The following is a 21,887-nucleotide window of genomic DNA, read 5'->3' as shown; positions in this document are numbered from 1 at the left end:
ACTACTTTGTATAAAATTAATTTATTTAAAAGCCAACACTATGGCAATATAAGAAATATTTGTTAAAATCCCTGATTTAGATAAATAATGGATAAAATGATTATAACTAATACTTTTTAGGCAGTTACTTCCGTTTCAAAAGCTTTATTAGTTACTCCATATGCAGGTGGTTCCGCATCACTTTTCTTCTTATTTTGTTTTCCGTCATCCCACCATTGACGTTCACCAGAACAAAATACAATGAAAAATGTTCCTGTTGCCGCTATGATTATCGATGCTACAATGAACATTATCCTCCATAATTGTTTATCAGTCTAAAACGGTAACATTAGTTGAAGTGGCATTATATGATTGCATAAAACATACCTTATCAGTAACCACAAAGTGAACCAATACCGGCGCTAATATAGCGACCAATTGCCCACAACCATTTGAAATACCCGCTAATACGCCGGCATATCGAGGAGCTATATCAATACCATTTACTAAATGACTGCTTACAGTTGTTGAACCTGATCCAACGGTAATAATAAGAATCAGAGCCACAAGAGTTTTATCTTCAATATAAGATAACGCTACCAAACCTATAGCAGATACAAATGAAGCGATAGCATGGAAGAGTCGCCTCGAGTTAACTTTGCTCATGATCCCTTTATTTATGGTGTATCCAGCAATAGGACCACATAATAAACTGACTACCAAGGCTACTGCAAGAGGTACTGCAGAGAATATACTACTCTGAAACAATTAAAATACAAATATTCAATAATTAATAAAAATTATATAATTCAAATATTTGCTGATTATATTGAATTAATGGTATTAAATTACGCAATTTGGCTATAAATAGTAATACCAATAAAAACCTATATGATTTGCCGATATTTTCACTTTTAGTGGATCTGAAAGACAATAACATAAGTAGCAGTTAGACAAAATAACTGGAATCCTAAAGATATCAATAAAATATCGCTGTTACTATAATTTTAAAACTTAAGGAGAGACAAATTTTTTAAGTTTAAACAATTGGAATGAAAAAACATTTAATTGCTTGTAGCTTATGAGCTTTGTGATGCATAGAGAATATGCATATATTTTCTAGAAAAAACGAATAATTGTCAATAAAATTATCGTCAAGAGATGATTTCAAAAAGAGAAGCCTACTGAATCATTAGTACAGAGAAAATTAATGTACTGTAGTAACTGTCATCATTATCAAATTTTAAATCAATAAGGTCAGTAGTTAATTAGATTATCTGGTAACCACAAAAACCTATATTTGTATCCTAATACGAGAGAAAAAAAACAGAAAAGTTTGTTTTTAATTTTTCTTCGAGATCCAAATAAGAAAAAATATTTGGGCAGAAAGCAAGCGTTTTGGATTGACATACTACTTATTATCTATTTGGATGATCAATAAGTCCGCGGACCTCCATTTATTTGTCAATTCTAGAACTAAGCTAAGGTAAGTTAGCTTTCATTGTAACATTTTATCAGTTATGTTGGGTGCTTGAATGTATTTTAGTATAATTTTTTTTTACGTTAAGAAAGTTGAGAAAGAGTGGCAGATAATCCCATTTGAGCTTCAACAGTATATTATTCAAAACTCTCACAATGTATGGGCGAGCTTTGTCATGCAAATTTTGCGTCTGTTACTATTGCTGTTACATCCGTAACACAGAAAATTCTTACTAACGATTTTAGCAGCTCGCAATGGCAGCAGTTTTATGACTTTGAATGTTCCGCTTCGATGCCGATGCGGATGGTCCTTCTTTGTTGACCTTTTCCGTTTGGGATTTCCCTAGTAGATCTACTTTTCTTCCAATTTTCAATTGCTTGCCATGCGTGGCGCTATTAAAGTGTTTCGAATACATTTTCAGTCTGCTTGCCTGGTAGCCTCTTTCTCTGATTTTGAATACTCCCCATCGCATGTAAATAACACTTTTATCAAAACTACCACTTTTAAATCGTTGAAACTAAAACCGACAATTGGTATGGCAGGAAGCAGCATTATATCAGTTTCTTAAAGTGTTTCAGCAGCTTTCTTTAAATCATACAACAATAGTAATGAATGTGAATACAATTATGAGCGTTCCATGATTGATATCCCTAAACACTAACTCAATAAGACTATCTTGGTAACTGTTCTTTTAGGCAGAGAAAGGTCAAAATCAAGAATTTGTTACCTAGGTTAACTTGTAATTTGAGTGAAAATATTAAAAGCACGATAACTCGTATGCAAAACAAGTGCTACATTACGCTAACAAAGGAAGAAACTTGGGTCTAACAACATGATGCTGAAATAACAAAGACTTTCAACAAGAAAAAAAGTAGAACCACTACAATAATGAAATCCATAAATTTGTGGATTTCTCGAAAACATATTTTTAAGTTAAAAAAAGCGACATCTCTAGATTTATTTATCATTCTCATTTTCTCTAAATTCAAAAACTGGCTTCATTTACATGATTTTAAATAGTAAGTTAGTGTAAGTGTAAGTTAGAATTGAATTAAATAAACACCTAAGGACCATTCCAGAAATAGAATTCAATAATTGCTTCGATACTAGAAAAAAAAGTTACAAAATCACAATACCTCTTTTTGGAAATTACTTCCAGGAAATTAAAAAAAAATTAATAGTCCATTATATTAATAAAGTTATTATAATTCTTATCTTGATTCTCGTTTATTTTATTAATTTACATTTGTTGATTAATGGTTTTATATTTATGTTTTAAAGTACCATTCTACAACAAAAATTTATCGGGAGTAAATCTACCATGATGTTATCAATATTAACCTCCATCCTAAAAGTCAACCGGTCTTACCAACTTAGTCACAAGTGTGACCTAGACTGCTAGATTTTTATGTCCTATGGACTCAAAAATAAACCCAAATATCAATTAAAAATACCCTACAATAGAATATAAACCAGCAAGTACCGCTTTAGTCATTCGTCTTTTCCTCGTTCGTCTCTACTTTAAACCCCTATATTATTTTTGCTAGTTTTTCTTTTTGAAGTGTTAAATATGATAAAATAAATTTATTTGAAAACTTAATGAAATCAATCAATCTTACATCTTGTATATTTAGCCCGACGCCATTGCTAAGATAATTCGGCAGTTCGGAGTTAATTAAAGTATTACTCCAAGATTCCCCTATAGCCGCAACGATTATCGCCCAGTACGGTAACGAAGTTATGATGGCTCTCCACGGAACTGTTTTGGTATCAAGCTAAAATAAATTAATTGAAACTTTGCATTTTACCTCGGTGTATTTAAATCGCTTACCAGGTGATCGCTTTGTTGGCCCAGAGAATGCTGAATATATTTCTTTTCTTCGTTGGATATCGTTCTATGACTTGCCGGACTTTCGGCGCTAAATATCAACCAGAAAACACACCAAATCAATCCAAGGGCACCAAAAAAGTAAAATGCATATGGCCATCCCAAAGGAGATGCCGAAAAATATCCTGTAATAATCATGGAACCTATTATGCCAACGTAAGCACCTAAAATATAAACATATAAAATATAAGATATGTTAATTGATTAGTTATCTCTAAACCTGAGAAAACCATAGATGAGAGTAAGGAAGCTTCACTTGGCGGTACCCATCTGCCTAACATATTGTTGATCAATGGTAACATAAATCCTTGAAATAAACCTTGTAGAATACGGCAGAACATTACGCCATTTGCTCCAAATTGATCAGCAAATAATGGAATCTATTTGAACAAAAATATTATTTTGTAATGATTTAGTTTTACACAATATGCAGAGTAAATGTCTTTTTACCTTATATTATACTCAGTTTGAATTTTTTAAATTAAATGATTAACTTCAATATTGTTATTTGCCTTAATGCTTTTGTAGAATTGATCAGTATTGTTTTTAGTAAGAATTAACAAGTTTTCAGTAAGAATATAAGAATATGTTTTGATCCAGAACATGTGATATCTATTAACGCTAATGGTAAACAGAAAACATTATATTTGGTGCACAGGGCGGATGAAACTTTTCCTAATAGCTAATAACACTAATAACGATTGATTGCAATTTATAATAATAGTTTTCTTATTTTCAGCTTTGTTATCAAGTGTATGAAATGGATAATAAAACATTACATTCTAACCCACATATAACACACAACAAATTTTTCATTTTAATCGCCAAATTAACTTTTAACAGTCACTGATTTGTAGTAGCTTTTTTTATAAAATTATCAAAAACATAAATAAACTATTTAACGAAATATTTTAGTACGCCTTTGTCTGCAAATTAAAATACTTATAATAAAAGAGAAATTATGTTATTCTAATACCATATACATGCAAATTTATTTCTATTATTTTCTACTATCTGTTAGATGATTTTTTCTATCTACTTTTTTAATGTTGTTCCATTTTAGCATAAGTTAATTTAAATATTATGTTTTTGTTTTAGATATAAATATGTATAATCTATCCAAAGAAGTTTTGAACACACGTCCTCAAGCTGTTTAATATATTTGCAGTGGCAATTTGTATATTCGTTTTAGATGAGAAAATATTTTCTTTCTCAATTTATTCTAGTTAAAAAGAGACATAATGTTCTCTGATAAGTTCGAACATGTAACTTGTCAAATTCGTCCGGTTGTCAAACGTATGCAAAATTCTTCAAAACAATAGTGATAAGAGGTTATAAATCGACAAACCTTGTTTTATCGCTTTCCTTGTTTCGAAAAATTTCCAATCGCTGCTTATTATTACTCTGGACAAAAATGCCGATGCCAGATAGAACAGATTGTGTCTCTAATCAGTTACTTCCCTCTTGCCATAATATTATTTATAGAGATAAACATTTATACTGTTAGATATTAAGTTGCTGTGGTTTTAATTGAAACTATTTTTATACTGAATATTATTATGGGCACGGTCATTAAAATATCTCAAAAAATTTAAAATATCATCTTGGGTTCACCGAAAAAAAGGTCTTCATATCAAGCGAGTGACGAATCAAAATCAGCTTATTCTTAGCTGAGAGATTAAATATATGAAATGTGTAAAAACTCTGAATAGTTTATTTAATATTAACATAATTTAGTACAATTATTTTAGAGGAAACTATGTGAAAAGTATCCCTAGATGGCTAAGAGCTATCAAATATCATCTTAAGACATGGGTATTTCAGGATGGGACTTTAAACAACAATAGTTGAATGAAAATGGTAAAAGTTGGAATAACCAATGATTAGGTTTTATTAATTATAACATATATTGTTATTTGTGCTGGAAACAGAAATGGTTAATCACACCTTCGGTTTAAATGAGCTCGATCAGACACATTAAAGAAGATATTGACAAAAGATGGAATTGTAAACAAATGTTATGTAGATTTGCAATTAACAGCTTAGTTATTCACTTTTATTAAAATTTCTGAATATGGGATTATGACTCAATGCTGACAATTTCCAAGACAGGGTAATGAGAGTGAAATCAACTAAAGGTGAATATATAGTTAATATACGGTAACTGTAGGCAGTTGTATTGTAAAGTGTGAACGATTTATGTGCATCGATATGTTTGTAATTATTCAGAATTATACATGAGCAATAGGTTTGAATGTATGAGGAGATGATGAATACTAACTGTTTTGTAGATATAGCAAATACATTAGAACAGTGGTTAATTTTATCAAGGATGGCATATAGAGGTAGTAGCAGATGAAACAAAAAAATACAGTAATATCAAAATAACTTAATAAGGAATTACACCAACGAAAGAAGAAATAAACATAAATAGATAAATATGCTCTCTAATAAAAGTAAAATACATGCCTTGGATATAGAATTGTTCATTAGGTGGATTAGGCTTCATAAAACATGCCTAGAACTCTAGCTCATTGGCGGAGTTGGTTTTTATTATTCTATAATATACCCATTAGATATACTATAACATGAAAACAAATTATATTTGATAATATTTTTCTTTCATTATTTTATTTAGACTAGAGTTTTGTCATAAGTCAAGGACAATAGAATAAAACTCAGAGTTGATGCAGTAACATTGCGATGTTTTGACGTCATAAATTGAGATGACTTATGTTCACAACTTCTTTGGATAGACTATAAGTAGTTAGTATACTTACAAGAATTGAGCATAGAGAATTTACAAACATCGTTGCCAATAAAAACCATTTAGTTCCGAATACTTGGGCCAAATGTCCAGCAAAAAATTGTAAAGCTGCATAACTCCAAAAAAACGAAGACAGTATGATATCAGGATTATTCCAATTATATGTCTAAAACAAAATAATATCTCACTAAGTTATGAATAGGCGGGAACTGCAATAAAATAAAATCAAATTAAATTACAGAAATATATTTAAAAATGTTTATCGTTAACAAAACGTACTCACATATAAAATAAGTATTTAATTAATATTGTTATTGTTATACCAATGTTAAATAATAAGATAGTCCAGAGAGACCAAAAATATTGTTACAGTAACAGTGTTACATCCGCAACCAAATTTGAGGAAAATTACGAGGGATCACATTAAATCATAAGAACGCTTCACTACTTCAGTGTGCGCGTTTAGTTCTCAACTAATGAGCTGCTGTCTGGATGTTTCAATTAGATCTACATTGAATAATAATACTTTTTAATACATGTTCGAATAAGAACACACATAATTTGCTTAAACTTCGTATTTGGAAGACTTTCTTTAAGCTTACATGTCATACTATTTAAGTTTCAGAGATAAACAAAAGAATAGGTAGAATAACCGTTCATAATATGATTTTAATATTTTGATTAACGTGACGTGATTATAATATTTTCCGTCATTCACAGGTCCTGCAACGTGGCCAACCCAGTTTTATTTCTTCATCTGTATACACCTGCACACAGTCAAACCTTTTGTTCTTAAACATCAGCTTAGCTCTCTGGTCCGAACTACATATTGAAAAATAGTTGTAGCCTCAGCACCTATACCCAAACAATACGTGTTGTATGTATATTATACCAAATTTGATACTGTGAAATTTTGGTTCTTTTTCGTGGTCAAAAAATATTTGCTCTTAATATAATCATTTTAAACAAACTCAAAGAGAAATAGTGAAAACTTATATCTATATTTCAATTCTGACTTGAGAATATACATATGCAGTGAAAAACTTTTCAAATACGCCAGGTATCTTCATAATACAAAAAAGTTTGCAAGGTTAACTACTTGAAATACTATAAGATAATATAACACTTATATGTCACATTTAAATACTCATAATGCTGCTTAAAATTAAATTGTAACTTATAATTAACATTTTAAAATAACATATATAAACATATTATTTTTGAAATTAAGAAATTTTTATTTTACAGAATAATTAAAAATAAACAATATAATAAACATCTTTTTGGAAATAACTGATTTTAAGTTCTAAATATTTAAGTCTAACTAAACTATGTTAAATAAGATAACATTATTTAAGATGCATTTTCCAGACACTGTTAAAAATATAGGATGTAGGTCAATTTAAAAATACAATGAAATTTTTTTGATGTCTGGTTTTAACTTTCATATTCTGACATATAAACTCTCATTGATTTAAGATGTGATATGATTAACCCAATACTTTATTTAACATATTTATTATATGTTACCATTACACATGCATCATATTTTTCCTTATAGATATAATTAAATTAAAATATGTTAAAGAGCAAAAACAGCCAGCAATTGAGCTATAGTTTAATTATGAATATCAGATCAACAGTAATTCAAAAAAAGAACTATTCTCTCCTCGTATCTAATTAATATTGTATTGAATAATGCTTATTTGAAATATGTTTCCGATATAAATATGGTCATTTGAAAACCTAAAATTATATAATTACTTATTACTTATTATATTAGGCCTATAAATTAATTTATATATTTATATTTTTTAATTTGAAACTATTATGAAAAATCGTTACAATGTATTTATTGTCCATCGATAGCCGTAATTTTTAGCATTTTTCAAGAAATCTACAGATTTTACTTTGAAAGAACGATCTATCTTTTGAGACTGTCCATGAATGAACCCATTTTTTGGTATCTCTATAAGAAGTAAAGCGCTGCTCAGACGGGTCAAGACTCATATGTCGGAATAAATAGTAACAAGCCACATGCGGGCGAACATTGTTATGCAAAATAATAATTTTGTTGTGTATTTGTTCAAACGATTGGCTCAAACGCATCAATTATACTCGATACCAATCGCCATTAATGGTTTCATTGTGTAATATCTTCAAATGCTCTTAAAATGTTTTGGGCTGTCCAGAACGCTTTTTGTCTTCGGTGTCGAAATCACCACTTTCAAAACGTCGAAACCAGTATTGGCATGTTAAAATCACAATTAGTTTCACACAGAATTTGACGTTCAGCCGCCTTTTTTTCAAATTGCAGTAAAAAAGTTAAACTTCATGCAAATGATGTTTACTCGATACAAATTCAGACATTTTCAACCCACTCTAAAACATATTTCTTAACACTCAACGACTCAACAACTGAAGTGTACTGAAAACTGAAGCCTATCAATGAAACTTCCAAATGAAGTTGGTTACAAATGTATCCGATGATATTTAATACACAGTAACGCCATCTGTTATAAATCCGTTAATTAATGTATATACTTGATAACATTTAAGCAGTGGAATTAATACCTAGCTTTTAACAAAAAATGGCATAGGTATACTGCATTTTATTGTACTTTTTAATAATCTATAGTCCGCTAAACACCTTTCGGTAAGGATCAATTTTATTTTGCCAATGTTTTTATACCAAAAAAGGTATTTTTATCAGGATTTATAAAATTATTTCCAGAGCTCTAGTTGGGTAAGCTTAATATGCTAAATAGATTTCTGTATTATAAGAGCAGTAATATTAATTTGTAAAACCAAAAAGCTAACAAAGAAAAAAATAAATTGTTGTTTTAAGAATTAGCAACGAATAAAATTTAAACCCAAAACACAGCGACATCCAGAGCCCATTTTATTTGCGATTTGCAGCTTGAACAACTGAAAAGGTATAGTATTATCAATAATAATTTTAAATAAATCTATTACAACAATTACAAGCATAAAATATACAACAGGGCAATTTCAACAACAGCAGTGCTCATTAATATGTTTCATATCAGGCCTAAAAATATATGGAAAAAACACGATCCACCGTATTACTCAGAGTTTATTTCATTCAACTACCACTTATTCCGATCAAAGTCTGTCAATTATTTCTCTTGAAGGTTGCAAATTAATATACTCTATACATAAGAATAGAAATCATATTGAAAACGAATTCTCGGGATGGGAGATCCGTCCCTTATCCATAAAGGCAGATTTTTTTTTAATTCACTTAATTTTTTATCAAAAAGTCCACTAATTAATTCTAATTAATTACAAAACATAATATTAATATTAAAAAATTAAAACTTACAGGAACATCAGGATTATTTGAAGTATCATTCGTGGTCATAGCAACAATTCCAACAGAAATGCATGTTCTCATGCTAAATAAAAATACTAGCATAAAAAACAGTAACGCCATTTGAACATATCGGAAGATGATGCAGGAAGCCAGCTTTCCATCTAAAAGAAGAATCATTATTAATTTTGCATGTTCGTGTAGAGTGCATTTTAATTTTCATTATATAGTCTCTATTAATATAAGTACACTTTTGCAAGTCTATAAAGGCCAAATTATTCACTATGTCAATTTAAAAAAATAATTGGAAATTCAAATAATTATATTTTAATGTAGTATCAAGTTCATAAAAAGATTTTTCTATTAAAATCAACTAATAATTATATATTTAATATTATATAAGGCTTGCCTGTATATTTATCAAACATACCATGATCATCATATTGTGAAAATATAAGTACCAATAAAAAAATCAATTTAATGTTATTGAATATGTCAGTGTGTACAGCTGTAAATCATGGAACAATTAGAATGGAGTTTTCGACATTATCACTTTTGCTATTTCATAACTTTTATCAATAGATTTATAATTAAATTAACACAAAGAATAAAAAGTTCAAAGACATTGAATCGCAAAGCATTTATGACGAAAACTCAGCTCAAAATATCAAAGAACTTTTGGAGAGCTGAGCAGTTTATTAATGTTTTCAGACATTTGCATGACATGGGGAAGATCCAAGAGCTGAAATGGTCACCACGGGAATTGGCAGAAAATGACATTTTAAACAATTTCAACATCGCAACATTTCATCATTTCTTAGATATCATTGTTAGACAAAAAATTCTATAGCGATTTCTATAGCTTATTATAACTGGCGGTAAATAGTGGATATACTGCGACAATGTCACGAATTAGTCCTGGGAAACAGTCCATATAAAAACCGAAGCGGAATAATCATGACCATAGAGTATTTCTGTGGATGTGGTGGAATTAACAAGATGTGTTGTATTACTAAGTGCTAATACCAAATAAAATGTTATTGCAGACATCCACCAAAGTCAATTTACCAAGTTGAGTGAGGAATTATGGCAAAAAAAAACCGAAAAGCGAGTAGCGAAACAACATTGTTTAAGTACGTATTATATATATATATATATATATATATATATATATATTGTATACACTATTTATGTTTTGAAAAAAATAAAGTTTCTCGACCGTCAAATAATGAATTATTAGTTGATTCTCGTGAGTTGATTAAAATTGTATAAGATAATCTAAAATGCTCAACATTAATTCGATGATCGAAGATCAAACATGTTCGAGTTATTATAAAGAATATAAACGACGCTAGTGGAATTTTAACTACATACATTGTCTAATACCATAAGAACAATTTTCATAAATTGAGCGCTCCTGATATTTTAAGAATAACCCTCGTATATGAAAAGCAAATTCTATGATAACTGTACAAAATTCTTATTTTTGATAATTTGTTAGAAAGATAATTTAATAATATAGTATTCCATACCCGTACCTCAAAGACAGCAAATAGGCATGTATAAGCACTCATTTCATCAAAAGATTTCGAGAAATTTCAAGCCTATATAATTAAAAGAGCGAATTTACAGCTAGAAATATTGTTAGGTGCCTCGACTTATTCTAATAAGTTAATTAAGCATTTGTATTATGCAGTATTATGACATCACAGTATCTTATATAAAAAATATGCATACATAAAATATAACAGGTGGGACAAAAGGCCCGCTACCATTTTGATTACGCCATCTTGGTGATGTGACGTTTAGCTCAGTTTCGCTTTAACCGTTGTGTTATGTAGACGTCGAAATTTTATTATGGATAAAGAACGAGCAGAAATAGTGACAATATTTATTGAAAATAATCGTTCCATTACTGCTACTCAGCGGAAATTGCGTCAAAAATATCCTAGTTGTCCAGTGCCTCACAAAACCACAATTTATCGTTTACATGTGAATTTTCGACAGTGCGGTACGACAGCTGACAGGCTTCGTTCTGGAAGACAACGGACGTCACGTAATGCTGAAAATGTGGCTGTGGGGCGCGATAGTGTTGCAGAGTCGCCAAAAACATCAATTCGGAGCCGTGGTTCCTAATTACACCTTTCTGCACGCAGTTTAAGGCGACTTTTGAAAACTGATTTGAAAATGTTTCCGTACAAAATTCAATTAGTCCAAAAATTGCTACGTAGAGATCCTGATCAACGAGTTGAGTATATACTGTAATCCTAAGGCTGCCTGGTGACATAGAAGTTTTTTCGTCTAAACTGATAATGAGCGATGAAGTCCATTTTCTTCTTAATGGCCACGTCGATAAATAGAACAGTCGCGTTTGGGGAACACAAAATCCTTAAGTAGTTCATGAAACATAATTGCATCCACAAAAAAACAACTGTATTCATGCTGGTAACCTAATTGGGCCCTATTTTTTTGAAAATGGCAAAGGTGTTGCAGTTACTGTTACAGCTGAATGGTACCAAGACATGATTCGAAATTTTCTTGTGTCAGAAATGGAAGAGTAAGGGCTAGAGGATATGTGGTTTCAGCAAGGTGGGGCCACACATACATAATTCGTTCAACAATTCAATGATTGAATAACGTTTTACCACGAAGACTAATTTCGAGAAGTAACATTTTAGTATGGTCAGCCAGATTTCCGGGTTTAACAACACGAGAGGTTATGAGGTTTTTTAAAGTCAGAAGTTTATACGATTATATATAAGCCCCAAATGATTCAACATGTTAATAACAATATTCGTCATAAAATTGAAGAAACTCAGAATCAGATGCTGCAGGATGTCATGAAAAATGCTTTAAAAAAGTTCCATAACGAATCGCGGTCACCATTTAGCCAATATAATTTGTCAATTTTAACGAAAAAGAAATGTAACACAACTGCTTTTACTAGGACTTTATTCTAGCATCAGTACATACAGGATTTAGAAAATAGGAAAAAAATTAATTTTGATCTTAAACTCTAATCTCATTCACCAATAATAGTAACAATTTCTTCAAAAATTACCATCAAAGCTAAACCCCCTTCTCTGTGCAATAATAGAACTAACTGGCCCTCATTTAGAGAAAACTTAGACCAAAATATCTCTCTAAACTTACCGTTACAAACTGAAATGGATATAGAAATAGCAGCAATAAATCTTACAAAAAATATACAGGAGGCAGCATATTCCGCGACTCCCAACAGTGAAACATTTCCAAGAAAAAATACACATATATCATGTACAATACAGAAAAAGATAGCAGAAAAAAGAAAGTTACGACGAAATTGGCAACAGCAAAGGACTGAAGAGAATAAAAGAAAATTTAATAGGGCCATAAAAGAGCTGAGAGATCTAATTCAAATTGAACAAAACCAAGGCATTCAAGAATACCTAGAAAACTTGACATCAACTGAGGCTACAGACTATTCGTTGTGGAAAGCAACAAAAAAGCTTAGGAAATCCCAGCAGCATAACCCACCTATTGAAACCAGCGAAAATAATTGGGCGAGAAGCAATAAAGAGAAAGCCGACATTTTCTCAAAACACTTAAAAAATGTTTTAAACCTTTCCAGTCTCAGCTACATAAAGATGACGAAAATAAAATTACTAGCTTTCTAGATTCGCCATTTCAAATGGATTTACCGCACGAGAAATTAACGGTCAAAAAAGTTAAACATACAATAATGAGAGAGATTAATATTAAAAAAGCTCCTGGTTATGACTTAATTACTGGCAAAATTTTAAAAGAATTATCAGAAAAGGCTATAAAACTATTAACATATATATTTAATGCTATGCTACGAATTAATTACTTCCCTAGCATCTGGAAAGTAGCTAAAATATTAATGATACTTAAACCAGGAAAAATACCAGAAGATGTGACCTCCTACCGACCTATAAGTTTATTACCAATAATCTCGAAAGTTTTCGAGAAATTATACATAAAAAAACTAAACTATATAATAGAAAAAAGAAAAATTATTCCAGAACATCAGTTTGGCTTTCGCAATAAGCATGGGACTATAGAACAAGTGCATAGACTTGTAAACCAAATAAACGCTGACCTAAATGCCAAAAGATATTGTTCGGCTGCTTTCCTAGACATATCTCAGGCTTTTGACAAAGTATGGCATACGGGCTTGCAGGTTAAACTAAAGAAACTTCTCCCTCATCCTGACTATCAGCTACTGAAATCGTATCTCACTGACAGACATTTTATTGTAAATCAAGGCGATGAACATACCGAATTAAATCCCATATATTCAGGAGTTCCGCAAGGTAGTGTACTGGGTCCAGTACTGTATCTTCTGTATACGGCTGATCTGCCCACCACAAAAATAACTACTGTGGCAACATATGCAGATGATACAGCAATCTTAGCATCCCATGAAGATCCAGTCACAGCATCAATAAACCTACAAACCCACCTGGAGCAAATACAATTATGGTTGAAGACATGGCGCATTAAAGCCAATGAATCAAAATCCACGCATATAACGTTTACCCTGCGTAGAAGAACATGTCCACCAGTAAATATCAATCATCGTCAACTCCCCCAAGCAGAGCATGTTAAATATCTTGGTATGCATTTAGATCGACGCCTAACCTGGAAGAAGCACATACTCTCTAAACGGAAACAACTAGGACTAAAATTATATCAAATGTATTGGCTCATTGGGCGCAAATCCAAGTTATCATTAGATAACAAGGTTTTGCTGTATGAGTCTATACTCAAGCCCATTTGGACATATGGAATTCAACTATGGGGTACCGCTAGCAAATCTAATATATCCATCATTCAACGGTTCCAAAATAAGGTGTTGCGTGCCATTGTTGATGCTCCGTACTATATTTCAAATAAAGTGATACAACGCGATATTCCTCTAGAACATATAACGAGTGTAATCCAACGTGTTTGTGTGAAGTACTTCGAAAGAGTGTCAGTGCATCCCAATGTACTCGCTAATCAGCTAAATATGCGACGTGATAGTGAAGTGCGTAGACTAAAACGTTTAACACCACCTGATCTGATTACTGGACATATGTAGAGTTTAGAATAAGCATTAGAATAAGTCTAATTAATTAAGTTAATATTTTATACAGAAGATTGCTTAATGAAGTGATTTTCTACATGCCATGTATATATAATATAAACAGAAGAAATACTTATTGCCAATAGGGCAGATTGTGGACTCACGAAGAGTAATAAAAAAAAAAAAAAAAAAAAAAAAACTCTAATCAAATTAAGTTTATTTTTAGTCATAAAATCTGAATTATGACTCTTAAAACAACCTGTCTGGATCAAACTGCTTTTACGTCTGCTTTTATTATACAAGTTAATTATTTTATGGTATATAAAAGTTTTATAGCAAATATGAATTTTAATTATTTATCACAATTATTTTATAATATAAATGATATTTTTCTTTCACTTTATTGAGGCAACCTCGTTAGTAGATTTGTGGTAAATTTTTATTATAAACTCATCACGTTCTCCATTAAACAATACCTCTGAATAAAGAGAAGTAAGTTTTAAATTTCAATTAAGAACAAAATAAATAATGTTAGCATACGTAACAATTCAGCTTTAATTAACTGTTTTTACTATATAATTAATACCTGGCATTCGGAAATCTGAATTTCTGAATGGAAATCTTAAAATCTAATTAATTAATATCAATTTGTTTCTAATTATGTACCTAAAAGCAGCAAAATTCCGATGAGACATGGTGCATAAATGATAATGGTAAACAATTAATTCAGTGAATTTAAATTCATTTCAGAAAAAATATTATTGTTGCGTAGATCTCGTTTTACTTATGTCTAAAGCAGTCTTAAATAACTGATAGAAAATATACATGTATACAAAGAAAATAAAATAACCCTCCATATTTTCCAAATATTATTCTGTGGCAGTTCCGTTTATTAGTACATAATATATGGGAACAGCAATTTATTTTGAATTTCTATTTGCATATAAATCTGTTATGACGCGGAATTTCTCTCTGGTAACTGATAATACCTTTAATTATATCATTTCAATATCATTTTGAGCAAGATATTTTCAAATTAATTTCTAAAATAATAATCTTTCAGATATTACGTATATAATTTACCAATGTACTAAATTTTAAAAAAGTACCGAAAAGTATATATTTTAGTACATAGGAACTAAATTCAATTAATTTAATATATAGAAGTAATATATTTCCATACAATTCAACATAAAAATATACAATATTAGGCCATTTTAGAAAATATTAAAGCTTTCCTTGATTATTAATGATCTGCTAATGATGTATTAACATACATACTATCTAAAAGTTTAAATCCCTTGAGTATCAATAGCCCTAAATATCTTGAAATCCCTATAATCAGAAGTATGTTATTATACCTTTTAAATATATATGTTGTCACGATATTGAATTGAATAAGAATCCATAAAATAATTTACAGATATGTGATTTTATTTATTTAATATATTATTTTATAATTAAAATTATTGCGTTAGCAATTTATTTTTAACATATTCTGCCACTAAAAAGTATATCCAGTAAAACAAATTAATCATGAATAATCTCATTCCAAGATAAATTACTATATATAGTGAAATATTTAAACTGAGTATTAAAAGAAACAATTCTTAAATAAGAAATCACGCAATAAATGCTGTGTGTTTAATGAATTCGCCAGGTATTTTCTAACCCAGTGAGCGAACAGTGAACATGTTCAGATATATGTAATATGTTCTGGCACAATAGTACGGCTTTTATAAAATCTTCATACTATTACAATAAATGTCATTGCAGAACGAAAAAAATGTGTGGCGGAACAAATAGAGCATTTATACATTTATACCAAATTTCTCAGTCTGAATTCATCAGTTATATCTTAATGATACAAATGTTTGGGTGATTATAACTTCGTTTCTCAATATATATTTTTAGTTTTATGTCATGAAATACTTTAATATTAGGTGGTTGTTTTCTGCAGTTTCATAAATTTAATTATTCGTTCAGCAACCCCAACCGTTTCATTTATGCCATTTGTATTCTGATAATTTACTTTTGCACTACTTCATGTCCAGGTGCATCAATTTAAACTAAATATTTTCATCTGAGACATAGTGTTATAGACATATTATAGATATTTTTATCAGATCAATACATTAATGCAATTCTATTTCATTTTTTTTGTTATATTCTAGCATTTTTATATTAAAACAAAATTATTACTGTAAATTATAAAAAAAATTAATTTTTTGTTTAACTCGTGAACCATGAAACGAACCTTCAAACGTTTTTAACCAATATTGATAAAATCAAAATATTTTCGGTCTTATCAACTAATTACCGTATTGACTGATTCAGCAAATAGCACGCTTGATTGGTATTACTGCGATTCGCTATTGTAATAATATTTAAAGGTAAACGACAAATTCTTATCAACGTCGTATTTAAAGTGTTCCTATTGTGTGAAATTTGCATTGTCTTTTCTACGCATTTAAAAAAAAAGTTAATTAGATAGAGCTGTTATATATTAGATATATATACTTTTTAGCGTAGGTACTATCAGAAATATAAAGGTTGTGAACTAATTTTGGAGGATTAACAGTATAGACGTATTTACATCCAAGCTACCTTAGTTTAGTATTTACATCATTTGAAAAAATACCGCTGAGTATTAAGTTCTATTGAAAATATTCCGAAACAATCAACGAATTAATGTTAATTTTAGTTACAATGCTTCTGAAAGCTTAATATAGCTTTATGCTAAATTATGCTAAATTAATTATATTTTTGATTGAAAACTATTAAAAAATGCGGCTGATAATATCAAACTCTTAATTTATATAATATAGACAAGTATATGTTGTTTAGCATAACTAACTTTTCTTTTCCCTTTCATATTTTTCGATAATTAATATCAAAACACTAAGACATTAAAATATTTACAAAGCAAACAAAGGAATTCTATGTGAATGAAAAGCTGTAGTAGTGTCAGTTGATATATTTAAAAATTTTGTCAGAACATGATCTTTGAATAAATATTTTTTATTCATAATATATACTTAATCTCTATTTTAATCTTTATATATATATATATATATATATATATATATATATATATATTGCTTTATAAAGTATTCACTAAAATATATAGAAAATCAGTTTTAATCCCTGGTAGCACTCAATGTATTTTATAATTTTTAAAATATTTTGAATTTCATTATATCGATAATGAATTATTTTTATAATTTTTAAAATATTTTAGATAGGTAAGTTAGCGTCTCGCCTCAGCTATCTTTATATCAAAACATTGTTCTTATGTCTTTTAAACATGTAAGTGTTCAAAGCTTTTACGTTATTGGATTAAATATGTCTGGATAAAATTATTCGCAATTATGTGATTTGACAGAAAAGTAATAGTGTATTGTTAGCAATTCACTGTCAATATATTCTGCTACTAAAAATGTTATCAGGTAAAACAAATAAAAAACGAATTAACCCAATCCAAGAGAAATTGCTAGAAACTATTATGGGATTTTTATGGTGATGTTTAACCTGAGTATTAATAGAACCAATTCTTAAATAAGAAGGGACCCAACAAAATGTTTCTTGTTCAATGAATTCGTCAGGTATTGTATACTCCGAGAGAAATTATTCAGATTTGTGTAATATGTTCTGGCCCAATGGTACGGGTTTTCTCATCTTCATACTGTTTTAAAAGACACCGTTGTAAAATGAAACACATTTATAACAAATTTCTCATATTGAATTTACAATGACAAATATGTAATATGCAAAAACACTTAAATTGTTCCAAAATATTAGATTGTTATTGCTATTTAATGTATTTTTAAAATGTTAACTATGTTCACAGCAATTTTACAAAAAGAAGTATAAAGTGGGAATAATTAAATATCTATGGGAACCTAAGATTTTTAATATCATAATATTCATTTTATACATATATCTATTTTTATATTTATTTTATTAGTCGGTTGTTTTCAGAGGTTTAATAAATTCAATTATTGGTTCACCAACCCTAACCATACCATTTGTGCTATTTCTATTCAAGTAATTTACTTTTGCATTGCATTACGTCCAGGTGCGTGAATGTAAACTAAATATTTACATTTTTGAGTCATATTGTTTCTATTGCAATATCCAATATTTTTCATCTGAACGATACGTTAATGTAATTCTGTTTCCTCTGTTGTTATATTGTAGCATTTCTAATTTAATACAAACTTATGACTCTAAATTATTACATTATTTTGAAAATTTTGGTTAAAATAAATCATGAATCATGAAGCGAACCTTCGAACGTTATTAACCTATATTTATAAAATCAAAATATTTTCGGTTTTATCGACTAGTTACCGAATTGACTGATTCAGCATTCAGCAAATAGCTACGTTGATTAGTATTACTGGGATTTGTTATTATAATATTAGTTAAAGGTGAAACAAATTACAAGTACGTACAATATTATCAACGTCATTAAAGTGTTCTTATTGTATGAAATTTGCATTACCTTTTCTACATTTTTTTCAAAAAGTAGCTAATTAGATAGAGGCGTTTTATATTAGAAATTTATTATATATACTTTTTTAATATACGTACTATAAGAAATAAAAGGTTGTTAGCTAATTTTGAAGGGTTAACAATACACACGTTTTTATATCCAAGACATATTTGCATCCTTTGGAAAAATACCTTCAGTACTAGGTTCTATTGAAAATATTTTGAAACAACCAATCAATTAATATTAGTATTCGGTTCAATGTTTTAAAAGTAACAATTTCCATAAAGTTACCAAACAAATCGCAGATAAATATATATACTTTCGAACCATGCAAAATTACCAAAGATCAATATATAATAAAGAAAGATCACACTCTTCACATTTTCAAATCATCCCAACTAAATATCAAAATTCTAATTAAAAATAGTTTAAATAGATTAAAAATAACTAACATTAAACTGAGGACTGTTTAACCTTAAGATTAATTAGAACTGGTTATTTTAATACAAGTTATAATGTTATACAGGCTATTGTGTTTTCTGTCAAGAGAAAATTGCTTTATGCTAAATTACATTATTGATTGACAACTGTTAGATAATGCGTCCGCTAATAATTAACTCTTAATTTGTAGTTATAAAGACAAGTATATGCTATTTAATATAACTTACTTTTCTTTTCCGTTTCATAACTTTCGATAATTAAATTCAATACACTAAGAAATTAAAATATTTACAAACAAAACATAGGATCTGAAGAATAACTAATAATGGACTCCGACAACAAACTGATGCAATCGTCACCCATTCCACTTACCATCGTCCTCGACATCCTCCACTTCAAACTTCTCTTCGGATTTGCCATTGGTTTGCGCCATCTCAATAACAGCGATCTCACCGTACTGTCCCTCTCTTCGCTCTTCGTCCGTTGAATCAAAACATTATCCGTGTCGTGGACAAACTGACCCAACACAGTTCTTCAAGAAACTGGCCCGTTGATTGTTTGTTGTTCGACGTTGTTCGTGTACTCGACGTCGATTCAAATCTCGGATCGTTTACATACTTGATGATTTTTTTCTACGCCTGTGCTACTGTCATTATCTCCCAATATCACCGTTTACTTTCCTGAATAAGTTACAGAGTGGTCTAGTAATTAACTGAAATACCCAAACAATAATCAATATCAACATAAATATTTATTATTTGTTTAAATACAAGAGGCAAAAATTAACGGATACACTTGATTCTACTCTAATAGACAAGGAAATCTGCCAAATTCTATTTAAACCAATAAAACGATAAGTAATTAGTAGTGCGATTAGATATATCATAAATTATTTGTTAGTAATTCTAAAATTGTGAAGCTGAACAAACAATCATTATATTCGTTATTCTGCTCAATCACGCCAAAAGAAATGATCAAAACCGTAAAAATTTTATTCAAAATACAGAAAGCAGCACTCTACGATTTAAAGGATTAAAACTATTTATAAAAGGAAATATTACCTACTAATCAGGTTAATCTTATGAAAAAATAATCATAGACGATAGATAGAAAAAATCCTACAAAGCTATGGCTATACAATACAATATATACTACCCTATGGCTATACTGGATTTACCTAAAGCCTTCCTCAAGGTTTGGCATGCAGAAATTCTGCAACAATTTTAGAAAATTTTATTGAAGCAACAAACAACTTAGCCAACAAACTGGAACTCTTAAACACTGAGTATTCCAGTACACAAATGAAAAATTTCACCAGAACTATATTTGCTGATGATGCCGCGATAATTGCTGTTGAAGACAACGGCCAATAAACAACCAGGAACAACAGGCTATGGAATCTTACTTGTGGAACTTATGGAATCCTAGTATGGAGAAATTAATATAAATAAAACGTTTCAGAAGAAAAAACAGGTACTGCTGATGCGCTCAGATACTAATGGGGACTCAATACTAATGTATGTATGTATGTATGTATGTATGTATATAAGGTGAGCAGTTGTATCATTTTTATTTATATTTTGCTTTGTAATTATTATTTTTAACATTCCTAAAGTTATCAGAATATATTATAATAAAAGTTCGCTGGAGATCATCAGATGATTTCATAAGGAGAGATTTAACCTTGCTACTTAACCTTTAAATATTTGATATGATGTACGATATAATATTAACGTTCCGATGTATAAAAAATATATGTACAAAAAATAATCTAATATAAATACAGAATGTACAGTATTACGTGTGTATTGTATTGGTGTCTGTGTATATTTTGATCAGCAATATATATTGATAAAAATCTTAAATATCAATATAAAAGACTGTTAAACCACTACGTAGAATAAGATTTCCATTTACTATTACAGCAATATTAAAAGCTTATGGTCATGCTGTTGGGACACAACGCTCAATTGTTGGTATTTATTTTAACAATTTTTTAAGTGGTGTTTTTGATGTCTATGAAAAGGCATGTCTGAAAAAAGATCGAACATAATTAATTTCAGGATTTATTGGATCAAAACCCAAGTGAAACCTTCAAAGAAATTAAAGTCAGCTTAACAGTTAATAAATCAACATAGCATTATCATTGATTGTCAAGCAAGAAACGAGAGTTTTTTTTGTACATTGTATCCGCCCCTGAAATGTACAGCTACTACGACCATCCCATGCACAAAATGTTGGTCTGGTAGAGCCATCCACGTTGACGCTGTAGCAACATAAAATAGTGGTGGTAATGTATTATAAGCTACTGACATATTGTTCCCAAAATAATACAAGCGATAGCGAATAACAAACGTAAAATAATCCTCTTGCAATGACAACGCTCCATCATACTTTACAATAATTCTGACAGATGCCATACCCAGCAT

General features: G+C 29.6%; 2 protein-coding genes across 5 annotated transcripts in view; one reads left to right on the top strand and one right to left on the bottom strand.

Moving 5' to 3' along the window:
- LOC143198219 (uncharacterized) overlaps positions 1 to 21,887 on the top strand; it is a 376,811-nt gene that overhangs the window by 170,357 nt on the left and 184,567 nt on the right. The gene's annotated exons all lie outside the window — the stretch shown is intronic.
- Positions 3 to 20,978, bottom strand: LOC143198221 (putative inorganic phosphate cotransporter). Of its 3 annotated transcripts, XM_076407337.1 has the most exons (9): positions 20,864 to 20,978; positions 19,831 to 20,170; positions 9,461 to 9,612; positions 6,128 to 6,280; positions 3,568 to 3,727; positions 3,291 to 3,511; positions 3,079 to 3,234; positions 367 to 738; positions 3 to 314 (listed from the first exon to the last, which is right to left on the bottom strand). In XM_076407337.1, exons 2-9 carry the CDS (start codon positions 19,889 to 19,891, stop codon positions 117 to 119), a joined length of 1,473 nt encoding a protein of 490 aa, XP_076263452.1. In that variant the 5' UTR covers positions 19,892 to 20,170; positions 20,864 to 20,978; the 3' UTR covers positions 3 to 116. The 3 variants fall into 3 exon arrangements, with proteins under 3 accessions (XP_076263452.1, XP_076263453.1, XP_076263454.1); XM_076407338.1 differs by lacking the exon at positions 20,864 to 20,978 and having other exon boundaries at positions 19,686 to 19,843; XM_076407339.1 differs by lacking the exons at positions 6,128 to 6,280; positions 20,864 to 20,978 and having other exon boundaries at positions 19,831 to 20,036.

The sequence above is a fragment of the Rhynchophorus ferrugineus genome, unplaced genomic scaffold (genome assembly GCF_030347505.1).
Source record: "Rhynchophorus ferrugineus isolate W39M unplaced genomic scaffold, kcgeb_rfMv2 rfM6, whole genome shotgun sequence".
NCBI lineage: Eukaryota > Metazoa > Arthropoda > Insecta > Coleoptera > Curculionidae > Rhynchophorus > Rhynchophorus ferrugineus.
Note: the sequence above shows the minus strand (reverse complement) of the source record. Positions and strands in the feature narration are given on the sequence as shown.

What these genes read in the sequence shown, in the direction of transcription:
- LOC143198221 (XM_076407337.1), bottom strand. Translation starts at nt 19,891, where the DNA reads ATGGCGCAAACCAATGGCAAATCCGAAGAGAAGTTTGAAGTGGAGGAT. An exon ending in GGAGGATGTCGAGGACGATG is followed by an intron (nt 9,613 to 19,830) that starts GTAAGTGGAATG and finishes TTCTTCTTTTAG; the next exon opens with ATGGAAAGCTGGCTTCCTGC. An exon ending in CAAATAATCCTGATGTTCCT is followed by an intron (nt 6,281 to 9,460) that starts GTAAGTTTTAAT and finishes ATTTTGTTTTAG; the next exon opens with ACATATAATTGGAATAATCC.